The sequence below is a fragment of the Primulina tabacum genome, chromosome 9 (genome assembly GCF_025594145.1).
Source record: "Primulina tabacum isolate GXHZ01 chromosome 9, ASM2559414v2, whole genome shotgun sequence".
Lineage (NCBI taxonomy): Eukaryota > Viridiplantae > Streptophyta > Magnoliopsida > Lamiales > Gesneriaceae > Primulina > Primulina tabacum.
The window spans coordinates 39,193,512-39,215,673 of NC_134558.1; the positions used below are offsets into that span (position 1 = coordinate 39,193,512).

General features: G+C 35.2%; 3 protein-coding genes across 11 annotated transcripts; 2 read left to right on the forward strand and 1 right to left on the reverse strand.

Moving 5' to 3' along the window:
• The first annotated feature begins 362 nt into the window (after positions 1 to 362).
• LOC142556054 (lysM domain receptor-like kinase 3) lies at positions 363 to 5,774 on the forward strand. Of its 4 annotated transcripts, XM_075667266.1 has the most exons (13): positions 363 to 515; positions 742 to 770; positions 874 to 1,344; positions 2,376 to 2,450; positions 2,666 to 2,968; positions 3,421 to 3,566; positions 3,647 to 3,736; positions 3,833 to 3,938; positions 4,170 to 4,321; positions 4,399 to 4,496; positions 4,606 to 4,732; positions 4,931 to 5,038; positions 5,363 to 5,774. In XM_075667266.1, the coding sequence occupies exons 1-13, from the start codon at positions 439 to 441 to the stop codon at positions 5,525 to 5,527; spliced, it is 1,947 nt and encodes a 648-aa protein (XP_075523381.1). In that variant the 5' UTR covers positions 363 to 438; the 3' UTR covers positions 5,528 to 5,774. The 4 variants fall into 4 exon arrangements, with proteins under 4 accessions (XP_075523381.1, XP_075523379.1, XP_075523378.1 ...); XM_075667264.1 differs by having other exon boundaries at positions 385 to 668; positions 742 to 1,344; positions 5,363 to 5,773; XM_075667265.1 differs by having other exon boundaries at positions 393 to 515; positions 742 to 1,344; positions 5,363 to 5,773.
• Positions 5,775 to 6,939: 1,165 nt separating this feature from the next.
• LOC142556055 (MMS19 nucleotide excision repair protein homolog) lies at positions 6,940 to 19,334 on the forward strand. 6 transcript variants are annotated; one of them, XM_075667269.1, is made up of 20 exons: positions 6,940 to 7,098; positions 7,984 to 8,046; positions 8,165 to 8,219; positions 8,682 to 8,779; positions 9,691 to 9,849; positions 9,939 to 9,998; positions 10,822 to 11,010; positions 11,524 to 11,577; positions 12,376 to 12,462; positions 12,562 to 13,273; positions 13,829 to 14,208; positions 14,484 to 14,557; positions 15,816 to 15,927; positions 16,023 to 16,909; positions 17,158 to 17,233; positions 17,328 to 17,439; positions 18,035 to 18,108; positions 18,358 to 18,438; positions 18,779 to 18,858; positions 18,934 to 19,334. In XM_075667269.1, the coding sequence occupies exons 1-20, from the start codon at positions 7,027 to 7,029 to the stop codon at positions 18,944 to 18,946; spliced, it is 3,438 nt and encodes a 1,145-aa protein (XP_075523384.1). In that variant the 5' UTR covers positions 6,940 to 7,026; the 3' UTR covers positions 18,947 to 19,334. The 6 variants fall into 6 exon arrangements, with proteins under 6 accessions (XP_075523384.1, XP_075523385.1, XP_075523383.1 ...); XM_075667270.1 differs by having other exon boundaries at positions 15,816 to 15,921; positions 18,032 to 18,108; XM_075667268.1 differs by having other exon boundaries at positions 18,032 to 18,108; positions 18,934 to 19,333.
• Positions 19,335 to 19,431: 97 nt separating this feature from the next.
• Positions 19,432 to 21,798, reverse strand: LOC142504501 (uncharacterized). Its single transcript, XM_075617354.1, has 4 exons — positions 21,777 to 21,798; positions 21,145 to 21,434; positions 20,228 to 20,780; positions 19,432 to 19,924 (listed from the first exon to the last, which is right to left on the reverse strand). Exons 1-3 carry the CDS (start codon positions 21,796 to 21,798, stop codon positions 20,520 to 20,522), a joined length of 573 nt encoding a protein of 190 aa, XP_075473469.1. The 3' UTR covers positions 19,432 to 19,924; positions 20,228 to 20,519.
• Positions 21,799 to 22,162: the final 364 nt, after the last annotated feature.

The window sequence follows — 22,162 nt, forward strand, 5'->3', positions numbered from 1 at the left end:
TTAAATCAAGTAATGTATATGGATTAAAAGAGATTGTAACATGTGGAGTACTTACTATATTTTAAAGTTTATATATTTATCGAGTAACACAAAAATATATCCTCGATAATTTGGAGAATATTCATTTAGAAATTGAAATGTAGAGTAAAGTAGAATCAAATAAATATTACCTCAGGTAAATGGAAGAAAATGCAAGTTCTCAGTTCTCACCTGCCCGGCTCTGCTATCCACGCAGCCCGACCAGGGTCAAATTCTATCAAATTGGCCGCAGAATTCCAGTTGAGTGGAATCGTGACTTCTCAAGTCAAACACTAAATTTATTACATCAACCTCCCTTTATTAGCAATATCAAGGTTACTTGTGGATTACAAAATGTTGAAAAAAGATTAACGATAAAGAAGATGCTGTGTGACTTGTACCGGTCTCTATCAAGTGGCAATGACTTTCTTCCCCTTTTGCACTGTTCTGTTCACTTGCCAGTCAGTAACTCTATCTCCTTTTTTCCCTGAGGAAAAGTAAGTATAAAAACCAAATCAAGAATCTCCAGATTCGCAGCCCACTATCTCTTGCTAAATCTCACTTGAGAGTTTTCTACACAATCTCTTTGTTTTAGCTACATATTTTCATTTGAATTATTGGCAGAAAAATCACGGAAGTCTGAATTTCGGGTATATAGTTATAAATTCCCATCAAAGATTCATTTTTCTGAGCTTGTTGGTTATCGACATTGAATTATTGCAGCTATGGCTCAAGAAAGAGCTCAAATCCTGGTATTTTTTCTGCTTAAACTTTTGTTTCAAAAACTCATTACATCAGCGGCAGCAACTCCACTCAACTGTACAGACACTAAACGCCTATGCACCTCTTTTCTAGCCTTCAAGCCCACGCCAGAGCAAACACTTCCTGTGATTCAAAGCATGTTCGATGTTTTACGAGAGGACATTACGTTTGAAGGGAATGGCAGGAATTACATTTTCATAAAAAAGAACTGTTCTTGCGCCTCAGGAGTGAAGACTTACTTGACAAATACTACTTTTACCGTGAGGGAGAATAATGGATCTGTCTATAAATTGGTTGTGGAGGCTTACAACGGGTTGGCTTATTTTCCTTCAAATTTCACTAGAGCAGCTAGAAAAGGTGCAGTGGTGTCACTTAAGCTCTTGTGTGGTTGCTCCAGTGGGCTGTGGAATTATTTGATGAGTTATGTGATGGAAGATGGGGATAGTGTGGAGTCCTTGTCTAGCAGATTTGGGGTTAGTATGGATGGTATAGAGGCTGTAAATGGGATTGCTAATCCTGATAATGTGACCATTGGGGAACTTTATTATATACCACTGAATTCAGGTACGGTTTTTTTTTTCCTTCCCCTTTTGGGGGGTTTGAATTTGAATTTGATGTATTTTCTTGTTAAATTTTGTTGTGACGGAATGTTAAGATTTTCCGTTGGACTTTGGGTTCTTGATTAGTGTTCAGTTATGTTTTTTCCTTGACTTATCTTTTAATGGAATATTAGGATTGACCCTTTGAGGTCACTTTAGATCCAATTTTTTGGCTTTATTGTTGGTTAGGATATTGATGATCTTTCAGTATAAGGATAGTACAAAGATTTGGGATAGATTGAACATGAAATGTTTGGAATATTATAGAATTTTCATTACGTACATAGTCTAATATGCTAACTAAGTAGATTTGATTCTGTCAAAGAAACTCAGTGAAAAGTCGGGATTATGCTGTGCAGATGGAAGAAAAACGCATTTGGATTGTTGAAAATTTGTTATTAGGGAGCGTTCTGCTTGTAGTGTGCCATCAAAATGTATTAATTAAGATAAAGCACCTGGAATGTTTCCTTATCTCACTGAACACAATGGAATGTATAAAATGAAGCAAAGAACAATGGTTATATGAAATGAGTAATTTGACTAATTGAATGGAATATACAGCAATCAGAGTCCTGTCTCTGAGATAGAATTTCAGGTATGAATTGTAATACAGGCTTGCTATTTCAGCCTACTAAAAAGTTATCTTACTTAATGGTTCTTCATGGCACATGTTAAAGTCGGGGCAAGACATGACGTAGGGAACCAATGAAGCATTGAGTTTCTGGTCAGCATTCGTGGATCAGATGATATCTCAAAATAGAATAACATTATTTTTGAGTGATGAGACTTAATAACTTCTGTTGCAATAATTATTGTGATAATTAATGTGGCTAAAGCAGGTTTTTGCTTGATAGATTTTTAATGTGATGTTACAATCCAGTTCCCCAACAGATATAGATGTTTCAGGCATTTTTTTTGGTCATAACATTTACTACATGTCTCATATTCTCCATCATTCCCTTTTACTTTATTTTTCCCTTTGCCCCTGACTTTCAGCTCCAGGAGAGCTTTATCTCGTAAATGATGATGTACCAGTTCCTGGTCCAGCTCCATCTGTTGATAACTTTGCAGGTATTATGTGTTTCAGCATTCTCTTTTATGCGTATACTCAAAAAAATTCCAGTTGTTGCTTTCTTCGAAAAGCACTGAATGTATATGTTTTACTTCCGCTCCCATTATAATTAACTGAAAAATAATGTTCTGGTTATGTTATTATTACCTGACAAATCATATTCATTCCAAATTTGATAACGAAAACTTTTTACTCTGTGTACATGTTTTACCAGTTGGAGATCAGATGGATCACAAGTCTCACATACCTTATTGGTGGATCATTGGAAGTCTGGCTGTTGGATTGGTTCTGGTCGTTGTTGTGGTACTTCTTTTTGTTTGCTTGAAATCATCTGTCTATTCTGGTGGATCCCGAGGAAGCCATCCAAAAGATTCTGAAGGGAAGAATTCTCACAAATTTCACGTTCTCCAAAACTCGAGTTTCTGCTGTGCTTCAGGCAGGTCCATCTGTGGCAACTCTGGGAATTCGAAACATCATATTGGGGAATCTAGCAACCAACAAATAAATATTCCTACAGGTTTAAATATCAAATGTTATTGACCTCTCTAGTATTATGAATCTAGAAAGATATTAATTTCTTTTAAAGTATCATGTGATGAGTATGATTTTTGTTTATTTCTGAGTTCCTATGGTTTGTCGGAATTTTTTGTTGGAATGATACAGTTGGCTACAAAACCGAAGCGATACACTTTGTTACCCACTTTTCTACAATGAACCAAGGATTTTAGATGATTTTTTTGCTAATTTTTTTTCAACTGTCTGCTGCTAATATTATTTTCTCGAGTGACCTCTCGAGTTCTAATAAATTCGAAATATTTCCTGAAAAAGGAGTGCAATACGTTTGGACCACATTTCTCAAAATTTGCTAAAACCTGCTTCTGGTTTTCCCTCTCGTTACAAGGTCCTTAACATTCAAAATATTGCTTAGGGAAATTCATAATATCATATTCTTAATTGTACTTGCTGCAGTGATAGGGACCGGTGTATTTGACGTTGATAAGCCTATAGTTTTCACTTATGAGGAAATTCTGTCTTCGACAGACGGGTTTTCCGAGTCTAATCTTTTGGGACATGGAACATATGGCTCGGTGTATTATGTCCTTCTTCGAAACCAGGTTTAAAAGTTTTGAATTTGCTGCTTGCTATCATGTGTCAATTAAGTTATAATAATGTGATTTTGTGGAGTAAAATCTAGGAAGTTGCTATCAAAAGAATGACTGCTACAAAAACTAAGGAATTTGTGGCAGAGATGAAAGTTCTGTGCAAAGTCCATCATTCAAATTTGGTAATGTTTTTATTTTGCATTTCATGTCCTGTAGCTCATGCTCTTGGTTGTGAGATTATATAATACTGATTATTTTTTGTTTTGATTTTTTCAAAGGTAGAATTGATCGGTTATGCAGCTAGTGTTGATGAACTCTTTCTTGTATATGAGTATGCTCAAAAGGGTTCTCTCAGAAATCACTTGCATGATCCTCAGACTAAAGGTTAGCTCACTCTAGCCCTCAGTATCAGAGGGAACCGTTCTATTTTGAAAATCTGCATTTTGAGTTTCACCCACCTATATTTACCTTGAGATCTTCGCCACTGAATCTCAATTTGCATTAATTGCCATAAATATTTAAGCACGATTAATTCAAAAATAATTCATTTGTTTTAGTCATCATAGCATTAGCTCTAATAACTTGCATTGGATTCTGTCTCCATGATCTAAATAGGTCATACATCGATATCTTGGGTCACAAGGGTTCAAATAGCACTTGATGCTGCTAGGGGCCTAGAGTACATACACGAGCACACAAAACCACATTATGTGCATCGAGATATCAAAACAAGCAACATTCTACTCGACGGCAGCTTCAGAGCAAAGGTTTGCTAATCTAACTTATTTATTTGTTCAACTAACGTGATAGATTTATCTCATGTAATCAATATAAATTTGTGTAGATTTCAGATTTTGGTTTGGCGAAACTTGTGATGAAAACTCACGACGATGAAGAGTCGGTTACGAGGGTTGTAGGAACTTACGGTTATCTTGCTCCAGAGTAGGTGTTAACTGTACTTTCTAGTAAAAATATATGTTTTAGTCCAAAAATACTTGTTCTGTTTCCCCTGAATAATTTTCTATTTGATTAAAAATTATGGATTCTTCAGATACTTGAGGGATGGCCATGCTACAAGCAAAAGTGACGTATATGCCTTTGGTGTGGTGCTTTTTGAATTGATATCCGGAAAGGAGGCTATGACAAGAAGTTCCGAAAGACGGTCATTGGTATCGATTGTAAGTTCTGGCATCGCCTCCTTGGATGATACACACGAGAAATTCTTTATGATGAATCAGTTTATATTTTGCTGCAATCTTTGGATAATCACAACGTATTGTTTTCTCTATTTCTCCAATTTTCAAATTATTAGAACGAACTGGCCTTCTATGGAAGGTTGATTCTTGCCACAACCCTCTAATGCTGTGAAGTTTCAGGTAGTGGCCGCTCTGAGGAATTCACCTGACTCCATGAGTATGTCAAGCTTCAAAGATCACATTGATCCTCATTTGATGGATTTGTATCCGCATGATTGTCTTTTCAAGGTAATGTGATTTCAGAAGCCAAACTAGAGCTTATATAAATGTTAGTCCCACCCTCTATAGTTGAAGTAATTTTTCCCCCTGATTTGAAGATGAGCGTTTGTTGAAGATTTTGTCGAGAATAGTGAAAAGACAAAGCAAAACCTATTACCCAGCGTTATTTTCTTTATTGAAATCCAAGATCGACCCACATATAGCAAACGCACATTGTAAAGTATACAACAAACCAAAAAACAAAAACCAAAGCTCGTTTTCTAACCGTCCTGACGAACCAAGAAACATAATCGAGCTGATCACTTCTTGTTCTTGTGTATATTTACGTTACAGATGGCTATGCTAGCGAAGCAATGTGTGGACGAGGACCCCATTTTAAGACCGGACATGAAGCAACTGGTGATATCACTTTCACAGATCCTGCTGACCTCTGTCGAATGGGAAGCAACTCTCGCAGGAAATAGCCAAATATTTAGCGGCCTCGTTCTTGGAAGATAAACTACTGCTGGTTTTCAAGTCCAACGATCAAGATGGCTGATTCCGAGCTTTTTGTTTTTGTTGAATTTTTTTTTGTTATGTATAGTTTGTGTTTATAGCCCCACGGTGCCTGCTAATATGAGATCAACCAAATACGCTTATTGTTCGGCAAACTCTTTTTTTCCAGTTGATTCATTGATTAACATGGTTTGAAATGTTATATGTTCCAAATGTTTTTGCATTTATTTATAAGTTTATATACGGACGAGGGATGTAAAAAATGTTACGTAAATGAAAATTAATGAAATATGATAATGGTCTGTGCAGGGAACTGGTGTACACGTTCATCCATCTGTTTCTTGGAGAAATTTGTAAAAAAAAAGGTATATAATCATTTTTTTTAAAGTTTTCGCAAATACTACATAAAATCACGTTGGTTTTCTGGATGGTAGAAGAGATCACAGCAATTTAAGATAGGCTTTTCCTGATTTAAATAGTTTTTATTTGATAAAAATGAACTTGACCTTACTTCTAAGTGTTTTCAATAATAAAAAAATTTAATATTTGTATAAAAAAGTAAAAAAGATAATAATTTATTTGTGTGTGAAAATAAACTCGAAATCAACATATATTGTTTTGTTTACGAAGATTATTAAAATTCAAATGAAATATGTATTTAAAAAAATTTCAAATAAAGTGGTCATCTATTTGTGATACAACAACATATTGGAAGAGAGATTTGAGTTTAATGTTAGGTGATAACAAAAAAACTAATCTTATGTAATAAAAAAAATATTTATAAAGCCTTCAAATTTTTTTTAAAAATAAAAATACACTAGCACGCACCGGTATATATGATAATTTTTGTTATTTTTAAATTAATGATTTTTAAATTTTTTATTAAAAATAATAGAATATTTAAAAATATTTGATAAAAGATGATTGAATCAATTAAATAAAGATAGAGTTCAATACTTTTAAAACGACTATTTTAGGGAAAAAAATATACAATAAAATTATATAATGATGATATAATTATAATCTATTCTATCTGTACTATATTATTAAATGTGAGATCCTTAGACTAACTACCTACACCAAAATATTTAATTCTATAATTATTCTTTTTATCATACTAAAAATTTCCTCAAGTTACTTCACATTTTACGTAGTAAAAAAATCTAAACAAAACTTCACTTTTAAATCGAACAACTCATCTAAATTGAAAATAATTTCGTGTTAATTGTTTAGTATTATTACATGTGCATCTTTTATTAATTTTAATTAAACTTCATCAAATCATTTAAAAACTAATTATCACAAAAGCCTCAATTTTAATTAAATATTAAGATTGGAAGACGATATTTTAGGATAAATAAACCGGAATTTTTGTTAAGAAATAATAATAAAAAAATCCGGCAAGTAACATTGTTATTAGTTAATCCATGAAATTCGCTGCAAACTCCTAAACCCCTTAAAACGCCGAGGTTTGCTTTCGTGCCACAGCACAGTCGCGCGCAATGGGTGGTTCAACCGAGTGTGTTAAGCATATCGAGTTGTACGTCAACTCCTCCGCGACTTCGCTTCAACAGGTACACTGCTTCTCCTTCAATTATTTGAGTATCGCCAGTAATCATAAAAAAGAATCTGTTCCTCTCTTTTTTTCCTGAATGTATGGGACAAGTTTTTGTGTGTATGTGTGTGTTTTTTTGTATCTATGTTCTGTTGTTTGAGCAACTACTCTGTTCTTTGCGCAGTGTTTAGAAAATTCTACCAATTTTTGGTGAACACAGTAATCTAATTACAGGGATCGTCATAAAGAATTTCTTTTGCTGAATATGTTGTAAAGCAATCACCTTTTTGTATGTCTGTTTGCACTAACTTGAAAGCTATTACGTTGTTGCTTTTTCTCAGTATTTATGAAGTTTACCAGTTTCAATAATTCTAAAAAAGATTAATTTTTCCCCTCATGTCACTGTAAACATTTAATCTTTGGTTTATGAAAATAAAATATCAAAGGTCCTTACCATGGTGTTATTTTGTTCAATGTCTGTGAATTTTCCAATTTTTAGCAAACTCGGTAATCTGATACAATTAGTCTGAATAAAGGAATGCCCGAACTCTGTTTTCTTAGTTAAATGTTTACATATTTTTCCAATTTCTAGTGAACTCAGCACTCTACTAACAGTAGTTCTTAGAAAGAACCATTCTTTCTAAATCCATTGCAAGCATTTGACTTCTCGTTTATTTCTATACCATATTGAATGCCCTTATTCTGTTATTTTTGCTCAATATCACCAGTGTTTAGTAGACACAGTAATCCATCGGGGTTTAGCGATTTAGAATTAATTACAATTAAAGAGGAATTTTTTGTATATCATTCAAATGTTTAGTTTATGCTAATATTTTTAGATTGCTTCTATATTCAAATCGTAAGCTGAGAATTTGTGTGTTTACGATGCTAATTTGAATTACAGGAAGCAAGTGTCAATGCAATTGCTACGCTGCTGAAAAATGATACGTTGAACATAGAAACACTTGTAAGACTTTCCTTGATTTTTTTAATATAGTTAATTTTGAAGTATAATTTTTTTTCCTTTTGTAATAGATTTTGTTTAAAATTTTTGGTGAGTATACATTGTCGTTACACATGTTCAGGTCAGGGAGATGGAGATGTATTTGACTACTACAGACCATATTATCCGTTCTCGTGGTAATTATATTTTCATACTATCATCAATGTGACGTGTTTATGGTAAAATCAAGATTTTATTTTCGATAAAGTCAATGTTAATTCATCATGATGAGGGTTTATGTTTGCGATAATTTTCTGGCTTTGTACCCTACATCGTTTGCTTCATAAATTTCTACTGCTTGTACATTTCAGTAATTTTTTAGTGCTGCGAAGGTATCCAAGTAGTTTTACCTGGCCTATGAAAATATGTCTTTTATGCTTACAGTAGAGAAGAGTCTGAGTGATAATCTTCCGATTAAGAAAAATAAAGTTGCCAGCATTCTAGGTGCGGTGAAATGATGTAAAACATTCAAGGCCTGGACTACAGCTGCCTTCATCCTTTACTTTGCATGTGGCACACAATATTTTGTAAATGTCATTGCGTGGTTCCCTCGGATTATATTGTATCTGAAGACTGATGCTTATCATGCTATGATTCAGGAATTCTCCTCCTGGCTGAAGTTTTGGCAAAACTAACATCGAAGCCCCTGACTGATACTTCAATACATAGTCTAATAGGATTCTTCTCTGAAAGATTGGTGAGTACACAATGGTATAGAAGAAACTGGTCTTTCTGCTCTATTTTACAGTTTGAACGTGTTTAATTTGTGTTCCATATTGTTTAACTTTTCTGGATAGTTTGCTCTAATTTCATCATCTAGTTGATCCGTTGTTTCATTTCATACTGGCATCAATTTTTTAATCACCTCAATCGTCTACCTCAGAAACTGTGTGTGCTTGGGGGTGTTAGTCATTCATCAATCTCGCAATAGATGTTGGGTGATGATCTGTTGCTCGTGAAAGTGTTTTGTGTGAATGTTAAGCTATTAGGCAAACTACGGCACTGCAACATGTGGATTATGTGTCTTCCAGAGTGAAAACTAGGTACAGTGTAAGAATGAGGCATGTGAGGGGCATGATATATGCATTACTGCTGGAAGGATTTCTGATTTAGCTGAATGTTACACGAGCTGAAAGCAATTTGGATAACTTGAATCACAGTCATTATAAAATTAGTACTTTTTTTTCATGATCAATGCTCTTCTTGACTGGCTTATGTTAAATTCTTGAAGTTGTGCATATATGTATAGAGTATCCTTTACTTTAGTTAATTTAAGGACTTGTGCGTCATGATGGTGATTTAACCAGCTTAACATGATGTTAGCTGCTAGAATCAGGCCTCAGTTTGAGATGAATCTGTAAACAAGATTTAAGCAATAAAACAGCATTATCGTAAGTTCCAAATTTTCTAACGAAATGCATTCATCCTTTAATGTTAGGCTTTGTGAAAGTGCTTTAAGTGAGACCATTGCAGGCAATATATTTGTCTTCTCACGTTACAGAAATGGATTATATATATTTTTTGGTTGACTTGTTATGTGTTTATAATTGGAGCACTGGAGCTTCAATTGTGTCAATTTAAAGACAGATGATATTTCATTCATATCAGGCAGATTGGAAAGCATCGCGTGGAGCAATTGTTGGTTGCTTGGCATTGTTGGGGAGAAAAAAGGAAGTTGGTATGGTAACTGATAGTGAAGCAAAGGCTGTGGCTCTCTCTTATCTCCAGAATCTGCAGGTGCAGGCATTGGGACAGCATGACAGGAAGGTAAATCATGGATTGATCGATTGACAAACTTTGTATCTAGTGTTAATCATATGGTGATAATTATTCTCTAATGTATGAAAATTTTGCAGCTAAGCTTCCGACTTATGGAATGTATATTAGATCATTATGCTTGTGCAATTAGGGATTTGGTAAGGACCGATCTTACTTTTCTCCATCTCATATGAAGGTTGTCTTTCGTTCACATAGTTTTCCAATTTGGAATCATTTAGTGTTTATAATCGATAATAGTATTTACTCAAGAAACATGGCAGACTAACCGAGATATATATTTGTGGCCTTTTGTCTGAATGACCGTAATAAAAAAGTGAAATAATTGGACATTGCTTTTTTTTTTTTTTGCAAAATTGCAATTGATTGACCTCACAATGTTTTCAGTGCGTTAACGAGAGTTTTTATGAGGATTCAAAGATGGGACAAAAGTAGTGTTAAAGTTTTTGGTAACTTGGAATTGCCCCCTTCATGGTTTTCTGTTTTCATTAATTTAAAAACCTACGTACATGCTCCTAAAAACTTGCAAGATTGTTAATAGCTTCCAATTGACTTTCATTGCACTATTCTTGGACTCATCTCCATAACTGACCTGCTATGTTGGAGGATGTGACAATTATGTATTCATGTGCAATCAGACGTCAGTACGATGTTTTCAACCTGCAAGCCCTGATTGACATGCTTGGACGTGTTTGTTACGTTCCTTGTAATGTATTATTTTTATGATTAATTTTTCCATCATATTTGTGGTATCTGCTTCTGCTAAACTTCAAATTTCAGACAACACATGTTGATAATATCTTTTGTTGAATTTTTTTAAAAACATCCCTGGTTATTTTTTTCCTGATATTGAAAAAGCTTTAGAAAAATTCAACAAAAGATATTATCAAAATGTGTTGTCTGAAATTTGAAGTGATATTGAAAAAGCTTTTAATGTCTGCATTAATCCCCTATGTATTTTAGGGAGATGTGCTTCTTTACGGAATCTGTGAAGCTATTGATGAGGAAAAAGATCCTGATTGCTTAGTGCTCGTGTTTCATATAATTGAAAGTCTCGCCAAACTATATCCCGATCCATCTGGCCCTCTATCAAAATTTGCACAGGATTTGTTCGAAATTTTGGGAAGTTACTTTCCCATCCATTTTACACATGTGAGATTTCTTTACTCCACTTTAGTTCTTTCTTACCTTTCTTTTCTGATGAAAGTGTGTCCGATGTTAAATCATAATAAGCAACTCTACTCACTTCACTACCTAAATGAAAGTTAAACTGTGGAGGACTATCCATATTTCTAATTGAAAAGATTGCTTTGGTTCAATAAATGAGCGCTGGTAGCCGGATGCTCCAGTTAAGATAACTTCTGAGATGAGTGAGTGGCAACCTAAGGAATGTGTGAGTGACATTAATTTCAGTAGTTCAGGGTATTAGGTGATTTGAGACAGGTATAGTCAAGATACTTTCTTGAACTTAGAAGACAAGTACCATAATATGTGTGTGAAATTGTTTATGACTGGTCTAGGACTGTTCAATCTTGGTTGATTCAACCTGTTTTCATTATGCACCACTCTGGGTTGGTATTTGCACAACTAGGAAACATGTGTTTTTCCTTTAAATACTTACTATTTCTGAATTCCACTAATTTGGTCCACAATTTTATACTGCAGCGGAAAGGTGAGGATGATGATAATAAGAGAGAGGAGCTTTCAAGGGCATTATTGGTATGTAATTTGCATCTTGCATCATGTTACCAGTGCAAAAAACATATGAGCTGATATCCGAAAAAAGTTGTCTTTGGGCTTGATTCTGTAATATTACATCAGAAAACTTTTTAAGGAACTCTTTCTAGTAGCTTCTGATGTGTTGATGAATGACGACGACTCTCTGACATTTTGATATCAGAATAGACTTACTTTTATGCATTTGCTGATAAATAGGAAATGTTATAGTCGATGACAATTCCATTTTCCGAGGAATATGTTTGAACAACCCAGCCAATTATATTTTCATTTTCCTTTATCTAATTTAAGATAAGAATGGATATTAGCACTATACCGGTGCTCAGATTCCGCTGAATAATTGAATCTCAATTGTTTTTTATAGGCCACATATTAGAAATTAAGCCTGACTTTATTTCTCTAGGAGAAATTTGGGAAGAGATTTTGTGTAGATAAATACTAATTAATTTTATGGCTCTCCCTCCTTTCTTTGGAGTATGAGAGGGAGGAAAGCTCTTGCGGAATACTTGTGCTCATCCTTTCAGCTTGCATGAAAAAGGCAAGCATTTTCATATCTTTGTGTATATTGATGAATCATCTCAACCTAATCAACCTGAGCAGTGTTTTTATCTCTCTTATTTGATCAGAGTATTTTGAAACTGATGCTTTGTCAAATATCATATAGACATCCGCAGAAAAATAAAGAAATTACGTGTGTGCTTTTTTCTCTGTCCTCGGACAGTCATAAAGCTTGAACCTTTTTGTCAACTTAAGAGTTGATATCTTTATAATGTCTTTCAGCTGGCATTTGCTTCTACACCCCTTTTTGAACCATTCTCTATGCCCTTGCTGTTAGAGAAATTGTCTTCATCTCTGCCATCAGCTAAGGTTGGTGTTTTTTTAACCCAAGTCCTTTTTCTCATCTGTCCAACAATGAAGGGATTCACTTTATTCCGGACATTGGAAGAATTATATCTTCACCTGCAGGTGGAGTCATTTAGGTATATAAGCTATTGCACAACACAATATGGATCAGACAGAATGGTCAAATATGCTCAAGCTCTTTGGTCTTCTGTAAAAGAAGCTACATTTATTTCACCTCAATCTACTGTTTCCGCGGAGTCTGAATTGACGGGTGGAATGGGATTTCTGGACAATGATATGATGACGCAGGCTTTTGTACTACTGCAAGAGGTTATGCAGCAAGACATTATATTTACTAACTTGGTTCTGAGTGATAAAGACATCAACATATTTGTGAATTCCCTGATTGAGTCTACGGATTTCGGTGACATTTCTTTACTTCTCAGGCAGAAATTACATGCAGCTGGTCATATTCTGTCAGTTTGTGCTAAATCCTCGGCTGCATCGTGCAATAAGGTCTTCGAGAGTTATTTTCCTCTCCTCATGAATGCTTTAGGGATTTCCCCGGCTAAACCATCTCAAAAGAGCTACTTAGACGATGATTGTTCTGTTTTCAAACTTAATTTTGGAGCTCTCTATCTCTGTATTGATTTTCTAGGTGCATGCAGATGTCTGACAGCATTCTTCGATAATTTCACCTTGGTTTCTGATTTTGCCAATCAGACATGGTGTGCAATGCTTCACAGATTCTCTGGGCCACTAATGAAGGGATTCATTTCTTTCTTAGGATCAAATATTGTTGACAGTGGACATAATGCCTTTGTATATCTTTGCGGTTAGTCCTGTTCTGTGAGTTCTGTCATCTATTTTTCCAAATGACAAACACGAGTGGTGATGCTGAAGCTAACTGTGTCATATTTACTGGATTTGTTTGCCCTTTTACTTGGCATGTCAAATTTGGAGAATGTTGTTAAATATGTATCTTCTTGCATGAAGTTTGTTGAAGTGTAAGCATACTTTGATTTTGTATGTAAGGTTCGCTAAGACATATGTATGCATAGATGTGTATGATGAAAAGAAGCATTAAATTGTTAAAAAGAGCATCTCAATAAACAAATAACATAAAATATATATTGATTGAGCATTTTAACTATCTGTGGAATTCCTCCAGTAAATTCCTCCATTACTTTATTTTCTTTGGTGCACTTATCTTGAAGGAAAATCCTTGTTCCGAACTGCCTTATGAATTATAATGGTGGATAATTATGTTACTATCCATTAGCTGATCATTTTAGTCTAGAAGTGCTTAAAGTGTGTCGTTGGGTTAAAAAGTAAATATTATTTATGCTAAACTAGTTTTTCATTGCATGTTTAACTCCCATGACTGCAGTGAAGGGTTTGCAAACTCTGTCCACTTTTCCGGAAAGCTTTGTTCCAGTATCCAAGCACTTGTATGACTGTAGTTTGTTGATGTTGGTATCAATTGTCACTTCTGAGATCAATAAGACATTCTCGTGGACTTCAGCTTTGAAGGCACTGGTGGAGATTGGCTTGTTTATTGATAATTGTCCAGACTCTGGGAGAGCTTCATCCTATAAGAGTACTGTTGTCGAGAAGATTGTTTTCCTGATATCTTCTGGTGATATAACTTCTTCTTCATCACTTAAATTGCAAGCAGCCTATGACATAGGAGCAACAAGGAAAGAATTTATGGTCAGAATTGTTCAAGGGTTGGATGAGGCCATAGCTGTCCATTTTTCTGCAGCTTATGTATGTATGCTATTTGTATATCCTATTCAACACAAAACAGAAGTTTTTATATGATGTAACTTCATCTTACTAGTCGCAATGCATTGTGTTTTGCCACTCACTTTTTTAGAGATCACATAGATCCTTGTATTATTGTAGTCAATTTTGTAATTGTTCTTTCTTTCTATTTTCTGCTTTTTTTTTTCCCCTTATACTGTTTTATAATTTTTTTGTCTCCATTTTATTTTTTCTAGCTTGGTATCTACTGATTCAAGTTAGTACATGTAACTGTACAGGAACTTGGAAATCTTGAGTCCGATAAGTTGGCGACCGAGCTTCTTGATACTTATTCTAATAAGGTGCTTCCATGGTATGCAGAGTTTATTGCAATATCTACAATCATTTATTCGGTCATGGTTCTGTAAATATTTTCGGTCCTTTATTTTACAATCTTTTCTAGATCAAGCAATTATCTTTCAACTGGCTAAATGCCATCCTAGTCTTACCAAGTATCGAAACTGTCTTTAGTTATACCTATTACAATTACAGTGTGAGTTCGTGATTGATGTTGGCAATCTTATGCAATAGATAGAAGTCATTTTGGAGTTCGGTCAGAGATGGGTGTTGGACCCATTAGTTCGTCTACTTTTGATGAGTGTTTTTTCGCTCTATGTTAAAAGTTGATTGATTCGTATCGTTTCAGTTTAGAAATCCTGGGACTGAATTTGGACTTCCTGTCCATTTATCTAAATGTGCAACATGTCATCTGTTTACCTGCCTAGGTCTCTGAAGTGATAGGACATGGTTGAAATGACTTTTTGTGAGGAGGGGTAGGAAAATGGAGGACATGTTCCTTCACACTCACACTTGTATGCTATTGCTTATGAATCTTCTAGGAGAAGTCACCATGTAGGTAAGAATAGGTAGGGGAAACTGGTGGTGAATTCAGTAATGTTTGTCATGGTAAAAACTTTTAAAAAGGGAGCCCGGTTTAAGATCAGAATTGTTGTTTCTTTGGTAATCAAAATGATACTCGATTTCAAGTTATGTTACGGAGTATTTAAAAAATATAAAACATCGAAAGATGAATAATAACTACCTTAGGCTTGACAATTTTAATGTGGTCTAGAGGCAGGAACTCGGTTTGCTATCTATCAGTCCTAACACTTTTCTCTTACCCTAACACTTTTCTCTTACCCCTTTCCTCCCAGCCCAGACAACGAGCTTCCTAACCTTCATAATCTAGTTTGTTGCCGGAAAGTGGCATATTCATTGCCAATGTTAGTCCTGCCTACCAACAAGCAAACCAAGATAAATAAATGCTTCTCAGAATGTCAAATTCGTTGAGCCGTGTGAAGAGACATTCCCATATGATGGCAGTGAAAACTTTTCTAAAATCTAAATCAATGTTTTAGCTGTACTGTACAACCTTCGCTATCTTGAAATTATTCCCCGATGAATTTTGAATGATGTCGATTCTATGTGGTAGGCAATTAGATCTACGCAATTTGTATTATTCCGCAGATTCCATTTGATTTATTTTCTTAGATGTGCTGATTTTTTTGGATTGATAGAGTATTCTTATGATTTTCCAGTATTCATGAACTTAGTTCTTGACATGACTACAGGTTTCTTGAAACCGGGGATTCTGAGGAAATTCCAATTAAGTTTGCGCTCGGTATCTGGGCCAACATCGAAAATAGTAGGTGTATCAACCCCAGACCTCCAGACAATGCAAGTGTGAGACATTTGATTTGAATAATTAAATGACCAACTTTTTCGCATACCTTGTTTGTTTCTTTTTGACTATTGCTAATCGTGAGATCTGGTATCAGAATCTTCTTGGTGCAACCATGACTGCAATGAAGAAGGCTGTTGGGAGCTGTACAGTGGAAGGCCAGGAGATGATTATAAACAAATCTTATGAACTACTCCTTGAAAGCAACTGTTTTGAGTCAATGGGATTCCAATCTGACAATTGTTCCTCAAAATTGAAAGGACTCCAGCAAAATCACAATTTTGGCTCTTCCACCTATAGATATGAATGGCTCATTTCCTTATTTGCTTCAGTTGTTATAGCCCTCCGTCCTCAGGCATGCATACCAAATGGAAAAATGATGGTGCAGCTATTTATCTCAGCCATCCTCAATGGCCATGTTTCATCAGCTCATGCTTTGAGTGCTTTAGTTAATAAACTACCTTCAAAAATTACAGGAATAAATTCGTTTAGAAGCATCAGCCTGGAAGAGGTCTTGGACATGATATTTGGTAGTTTCTTCAGGACTTCCAGCAATGGTAGTATGTCTGGAAATGATGGACATGAAATTGATTTAAGTGGTTTGAAACTAGATACTTTAAGGATTCAGTCAGCTAAAAGTAATGTTGTGATTGGGTTAGCATGGATTGGTAAAGCGTTACTTATGAGGGGCCATGTGAAGGTAAAAGATATAACAATGACTTTGTTAGGTTTATTGATGTTGGATGGCAACATTGGGGATTCAAACCAGTTGCAGGAATGGACTGAAGTTTGTGATGAGGAATATGTTCCTCAGCTGATGAAGTGTGCAGCAGATTCATTTCATATTATCATGAGTGATTCCGAAGAATGTTTGAATCGAAGATATCATGCAGTCATACGACCTCTCTACAAGCAGCGGTTTTTCAGTTCCGTGATACCCATATTATCGTCCTTGGTTGTAAAATCTGAGTCATCATCTGTTAGGTTTGTACACACAGTTCCTAAATGTTATTCATAGTTTTGAAAATTGCATGGTCAATTAGATATTAGTGTATCGCTGTCTTTTATGGACTACCGCTGTTCCACATCTTTCATCACGAAACTTTTTCTATGCTAGAGCATCTTATAAGATGCTTAATATGATCTTCAAAGCCTATATATTGGTCAAATAGATGCTTTCCTTGTATATATTTTTGCATTGATCTTGTCCTAAATCAATTTTTCCTCTCCAGATCAATGCTATATCGAGCCTTTGCACATGTTGTGTCAGATGCTCCCCTGACGGCTATTCTCAGTGAAGCCAAAAAGGTCAGCACAATATCTGTGTGCATCTTGTCAAATATTCATGTATTCTACTTACATTTATTCTTTGTTATGTAACCCTTTTCGGTTTCTCATGCAGCTGATTCCTATATTATTGGATTGCTTGGCCATCTTGAGCATGGATGTTCTGGATAAGGATATTATCTACAACGTGTTACTAGTTGTATCTGGATTATTGACAGACAGAAATGGTGAGATAAAATTGAAGGTTTATTAGATCTGGTATTCACGTTTTTCTAGAACAATATTATTGTTCTTATAATTTTATATGAGGTGGTGCTTGGATTGATGAATTTCAAATTCCTTAACTCTAGGCGAACAAAATTGAAGTGAATTTCAAACCCTCTGCGTATCAAGTTATGCAATTTCGATAATAATAAAGTTGAATTTCAAATACACTCAAAATGTGAGTCATTTAAAATTCAATCTCTCAAATCCTTCACTGAATCAAATTCATCAATCCAAGAGCAAACCCGAGTTGTTAGACTTGTGAGGTTCCTTTTCCGATATTTTATCTGTGCATGGTTCCATCCCAAAAACTGATATTGAAAAATCTTTTTATGCATATATGGATAAAGCTTTCTAGATAGACTTCAGAAAATGTTGTTCCCATTTAAAAAATGGCGCACTAGTCGGGACATGGTTTTTCTTCTGAGGTTTGACCACGGTTTAAAGGTGGTGGAGGTTGTTGATTGACTATTTGGTTTATCAAATTAATTTGAACTGGATGAGAGTTAATTTTTAACCACAGTGGCTCGTCAATTTCTCAACTTTGTGCTGCAGGAGAAGAAGCTGTCATTGGAAATGCACCAAGAATAATCAATCAACTTATTGATCTTACAGCGTATTCACAATCCATGGTATGATGAATCTCTCTTAAAAAATCTTATTAACGAATATGGCATTTGACATTATGCATCATTATAACGACATAAGTACTTATAATTTCATTGAATTTGAAAACTTTTTTGTTATTATTATATCTCATTATTTGGCTTTTTTTCCCGACGGTTTGTTTATTTTGTACATGGCGAAATGTAAAAAGTATTTGTTTACTCTCCAGAGGTTTGTTGTATCAACCGTATGTAAACATTTCTTGAGATTTTCAGGCCATTCGAGAGACAGCCATACAGTGCCTTGTTGCTATGTCTGAACTTCCCCACACGAGAATTTATCCATTGAAAACTCAGGTACAATATTCGTTACATATAATTGTTGTCTCTGGTTAGTTCCATGCAAAAAGTCGTATTGTCCCCACTTTCGTCGAGACCATCTGCATTTCCTTTTATGGTAGGTACTTCTAGATTTCTTTTGAACAAAATCGTCAATGATGGAACCCCCTTTCCCAGACTTTGTTTTCGTAGTTTCAAGTTCTTGTCTGAAACACCCTAATCCTATCAATGATATCGAAAATATTATTATGGTAATAGCATCAGCAGCAACTTTATCATCACAAGTTCGTTTCTTACCGTGATGCCTCTGAATTTTATATCGATAATAACAGTTCTTGATGGAACCATCAATGTTTAGGTTTTGCAATCGATATCAAAAGCACTGGACGATCCCAAGCGAATAATTCGTCAAGAAGCTGTCAGATGTCGAAGCGCTTGGTATGTTATTTCTTAGTTTTTCCCATCTTTTCAACGAGATCCACCATTTGTCGACATCCGTCTTCTGATTTACAGGGCCTCAGTATAATGAATGAAGAACTCTTCATTTCTTTAAAACACAGCAGCCGTGAGAAAGGTTCAGGCATACATTTCTCGTTCTAACATCGGGGTGGCTCATATCGGGGAAAGTGAACTAGTCACCCAACTTAGATGAAAAAATATTCGAAATTATTGGCTTCTTTTTATTTATTTATTTTTACGCCCAAAAGTAGATATCCGCCCCAAAATAAAAAATTTATCCATCCTCACATTAGTTTTCCATGTTAGTTTTGTTTGTTTTAGTTTTATGTAAGCATCGATTACGTATTTTAATTTTCAAAGAACTGTTTGGATCTGTGTATCTACTGCATAAAAAAATTCGTAGGATGGAAACAATGGCAGTGGTGGAAGCAATTCTAAGTATGATTTCTGCGCATTATCGTGTGTACACTTCACCACTCTCCTCGTCATTTATTCATAAATAAATAAATCTTTTAACAGACGGGTTTATAAAAAAAATGCAGGAAATTAAAATTCAAATCGTTAACTTGAACAATTGTTGGGTCAGAATCTGGTGTCAACATGAATCAATTTTGTATTTACAAAATTCGCAAGTTTCAAGCTTACTCTCTTAAACAATCGATTTCATCTTCCTTTTGATGTTTTTGGCCTTAATTGAATAGCGGTATGACCTCTACAACATCAGATACATACAAAAACCAAACGAAATTTAACACTATTTTAAAACGACAACTTTCACGTTTTATTTCGTTCCAATCCGCTGCTACAACACATTCTACGGTTACATGTAACTTGCAGATGCATTTACCCCGAGTATGTCGGCATCCAAGACAACAATTGGAAAACATTGGAAAAATGATGAATGACACGAAAATGACAAGTAAAGCCATATATTATCATTATTATCTTGTGATGATTTAGCGGTATTTACGGTAGTTGGGGCTGTACATACAGCTTTCTGCATATGCAACGAGGTTTTCTGGCTGCGGTAGGCGGGTGGCCAAACCTTCAAGCAAAAGAAAACAAGAAAACTTTAGGCATCCAGTCGGGTACAGAGCATGCTTTACAGATTAAAATGCAAAGACGGCAGCCCTTGGAGTTTGGCCTCAATATAGAAACCTGTGTACCCTTTTACCAAATTAAAACGACCCCTCACACAGTATGGAATCCAAAAATTGACTTAGAAAGGGTGAAACTGAAATGATAAAAGTTTAGCAGGACTGTATTTTACTCTACTGGACTGTATTTTACTCTACTTATTCTATATCAATTCATTTCCAAAATTAAAGAGAAGGTGGGATGGTCGCACCTATCGGCTATCCTCTGCCTCGGCCACTGCCCTTACAGTTGTTGCACCCAATGTGTAGGTGCGAGATTTATAGAAGATGCCGGCTTGTTCATTTTTGAGATGTTGACGATGAAAACAGGGGAAGACACAAATGGTAGGAATTAAACAGAGGAAAAAAGTCCAAAATTTAACTTGTGACAGATATCATGCATCACTCAGAAATTTTTGGTGATCAATGAAAACTCACTGGATGGTTATAGACTTGTCTATAATGACGATCTTGATGATGAAAGTTGGAGTATAACGTCTAACATTAAAGGCTATCCACACCGTACACGTCCTCAACACCGCCACCGACGGTGGAATTAAATTCTTCTTCACTCACTGGTGATGGTGTTGGCGACGAGGGAGCAGTTTCCCTCATTTCCTTCAGCGTATTTTCCATCAAAATGGTGACGTTTCGATCACCTGGTCTGCCATTTGAGCTAACGGCAGCTACCAGTACCGGAGTTGCCGCAGCCCTTCGATGTGTAGACTTTGTCGAGCTCAGGTACAACCCGGAAATCGAATTATTCTGCACAAGATACACCAATAATAACTAGATTCGAGAAATAAAAAATACTTATAAAAAGGGCCTTCAATCAAATAAAAATATATCAGTTAGCTGCACACGGATTTCCTGGGGGAAAAAAAGATTGTTTTTTTCTTTATGGGTACTTCCTCGATCAAAATCCATGCAATGGGTTGTTCTGCTTTTTTCGAATCCGGGATCAGATAAAAAAAACATATAAAGACAAAGAAAACTTCAAACAACTGTAACAGAAGGACCAAAAATTTCAGGATAATGAAACGGGAACTACATTAAACAAATAATTACAAATCCATATGATTGATTCGAGACAGTTACAGATATTTTCCTAGAAAATGGTTTTGATTACCAGAAAACTGCTTCCATTTAATGAAAACATGGTGGCAGATAGCATAAAAGGTGGAGTCTTTTCTTCCGACGTGCTGTGTTCTTGAGACAACGTAACGAGAAAGCCGGCGAGAGAAGAGAGGGGAAAAGGAAGGAAAAAATTGGCGACAATGGATTCCTTCTTATGGTATGTGCGGCACCGGTTTCCTTTCTTCCTCTCTCCTACTTGTCCTTTGGAGTTCGCATTTATATCAGATTCATCATCAATATTCAAGAAACTAGAATTTGCATGTGATTTTATATTATATGCATCTAGATTGAGGAAATAAACATCAAGTTTTAATACCAAAAAAAATCCAGGCAAATTTTAAATTATAAATAATAATAGTTAGAAATTTGAAATTCATTATTTTTTTCTTGTTTTATTTGTGTTGGTATCCGTATGGTTGGATTGCGCTGTAATAAACTCATGGTGGAATATTTTAAAGATTGTTCTTTGGAATTTGGAAGGTTAGTTTTTCAACAGTCAATTAGATAAAATCTACTGTGAGTTGCATATATAGACTTGGACAATCATCTCCTCTTGAACTAGCTATTGGGATTAAGTTAGATCCAATTTTCAATCTTAACATGGTATCAAAGCTCAGGTTTTACCGTTATGTGTTAAATTGCCCATATTTGAGACATTCGTTCTGCTTCATAATTAGGTCATTTGTAAACTTCACGCTCTAGATATCATTTCTAGGCGTGAGTGAGGTGTGTTAGATGTCCCACATCGGTTAGATAAAATCTCTGGGACTTGTATATATGGACTTGGACAGTCATCTCCTCTTGAGCTAGCTTTTAGAGTTGAGTTAGGTTCAAGTTTCATTTGTAACACGGTATAATCGAGGATATGTTAGTTATTTTAGCAGACAACCCACCATAACATAATTCATCAAAACTTCTCATGTATTCACAGATAATATACCAACAAGAAAATTACAGATGGATCATGGGAATCAGACAAGATGCGTGATTAGATTCTTCAGTCTTATCGT

Coding starts and splice junctions, on each gene's coding strand:
- LOC142504501 (XM_075617354.1), bottom strand. CDS start 21,798: ATGGGCAATTTAACACATAACG. Junction 21,435..21,776: donor GGGCAATTTAACACATAACG/GTAAAACCTGAG, acceptor TCCTCAATCTAG/ATGCATATAATATAAAATCA. Junction 20,781..21,144: donor TAAATGGAAGCAGTTTTCTG/GTAATCAAAACC, acceptor TATCTTGTGCAG/AATAATTCGATTTCCGGGTT.
- LOC142556054 (XM_075667264.1), top strand. CDS start 744: ATGGCTCAAGAAAGAGCTCAAATCCTGGTATTTTTTCTGCTTAAACTT. Junction 4,733..4,930: donor GACGGTCATTGGTATCGATT/GTAAGTTCTGGC, acceptor GTGAAGTTTCAG/GTAGTGGCCGCTCTGAGGAA. Junction 5,039..5,362: donor CGCATGATTGTCTTTTCAAG/GTAATGTGATTT, acceptor TTTACGTTACAG/ATGGCTATGCTAGCGAAGCA.
- LOC142556055 (XM_075667267.1), top strand. CDS start 7,027: ATGGGTGGTTCAACCGAGTGTGTTAAGCATATCGAGTTGTACGTCAAC. Junction 12,463..12,561: donor CATCTCTGCCATCAGCTAAG/GTTGGTGTTTTT, acceptor CTTCACCTGCAG/GTGGAGTCATTTAGGTATAT. Junction 17,440..18,031: donor ATTATTGACAGACAGAAATG/GTGAGATAAAAT, acceptor TTTGTGCTGCAG/GAGAAGAAGCTGTCATTGGA.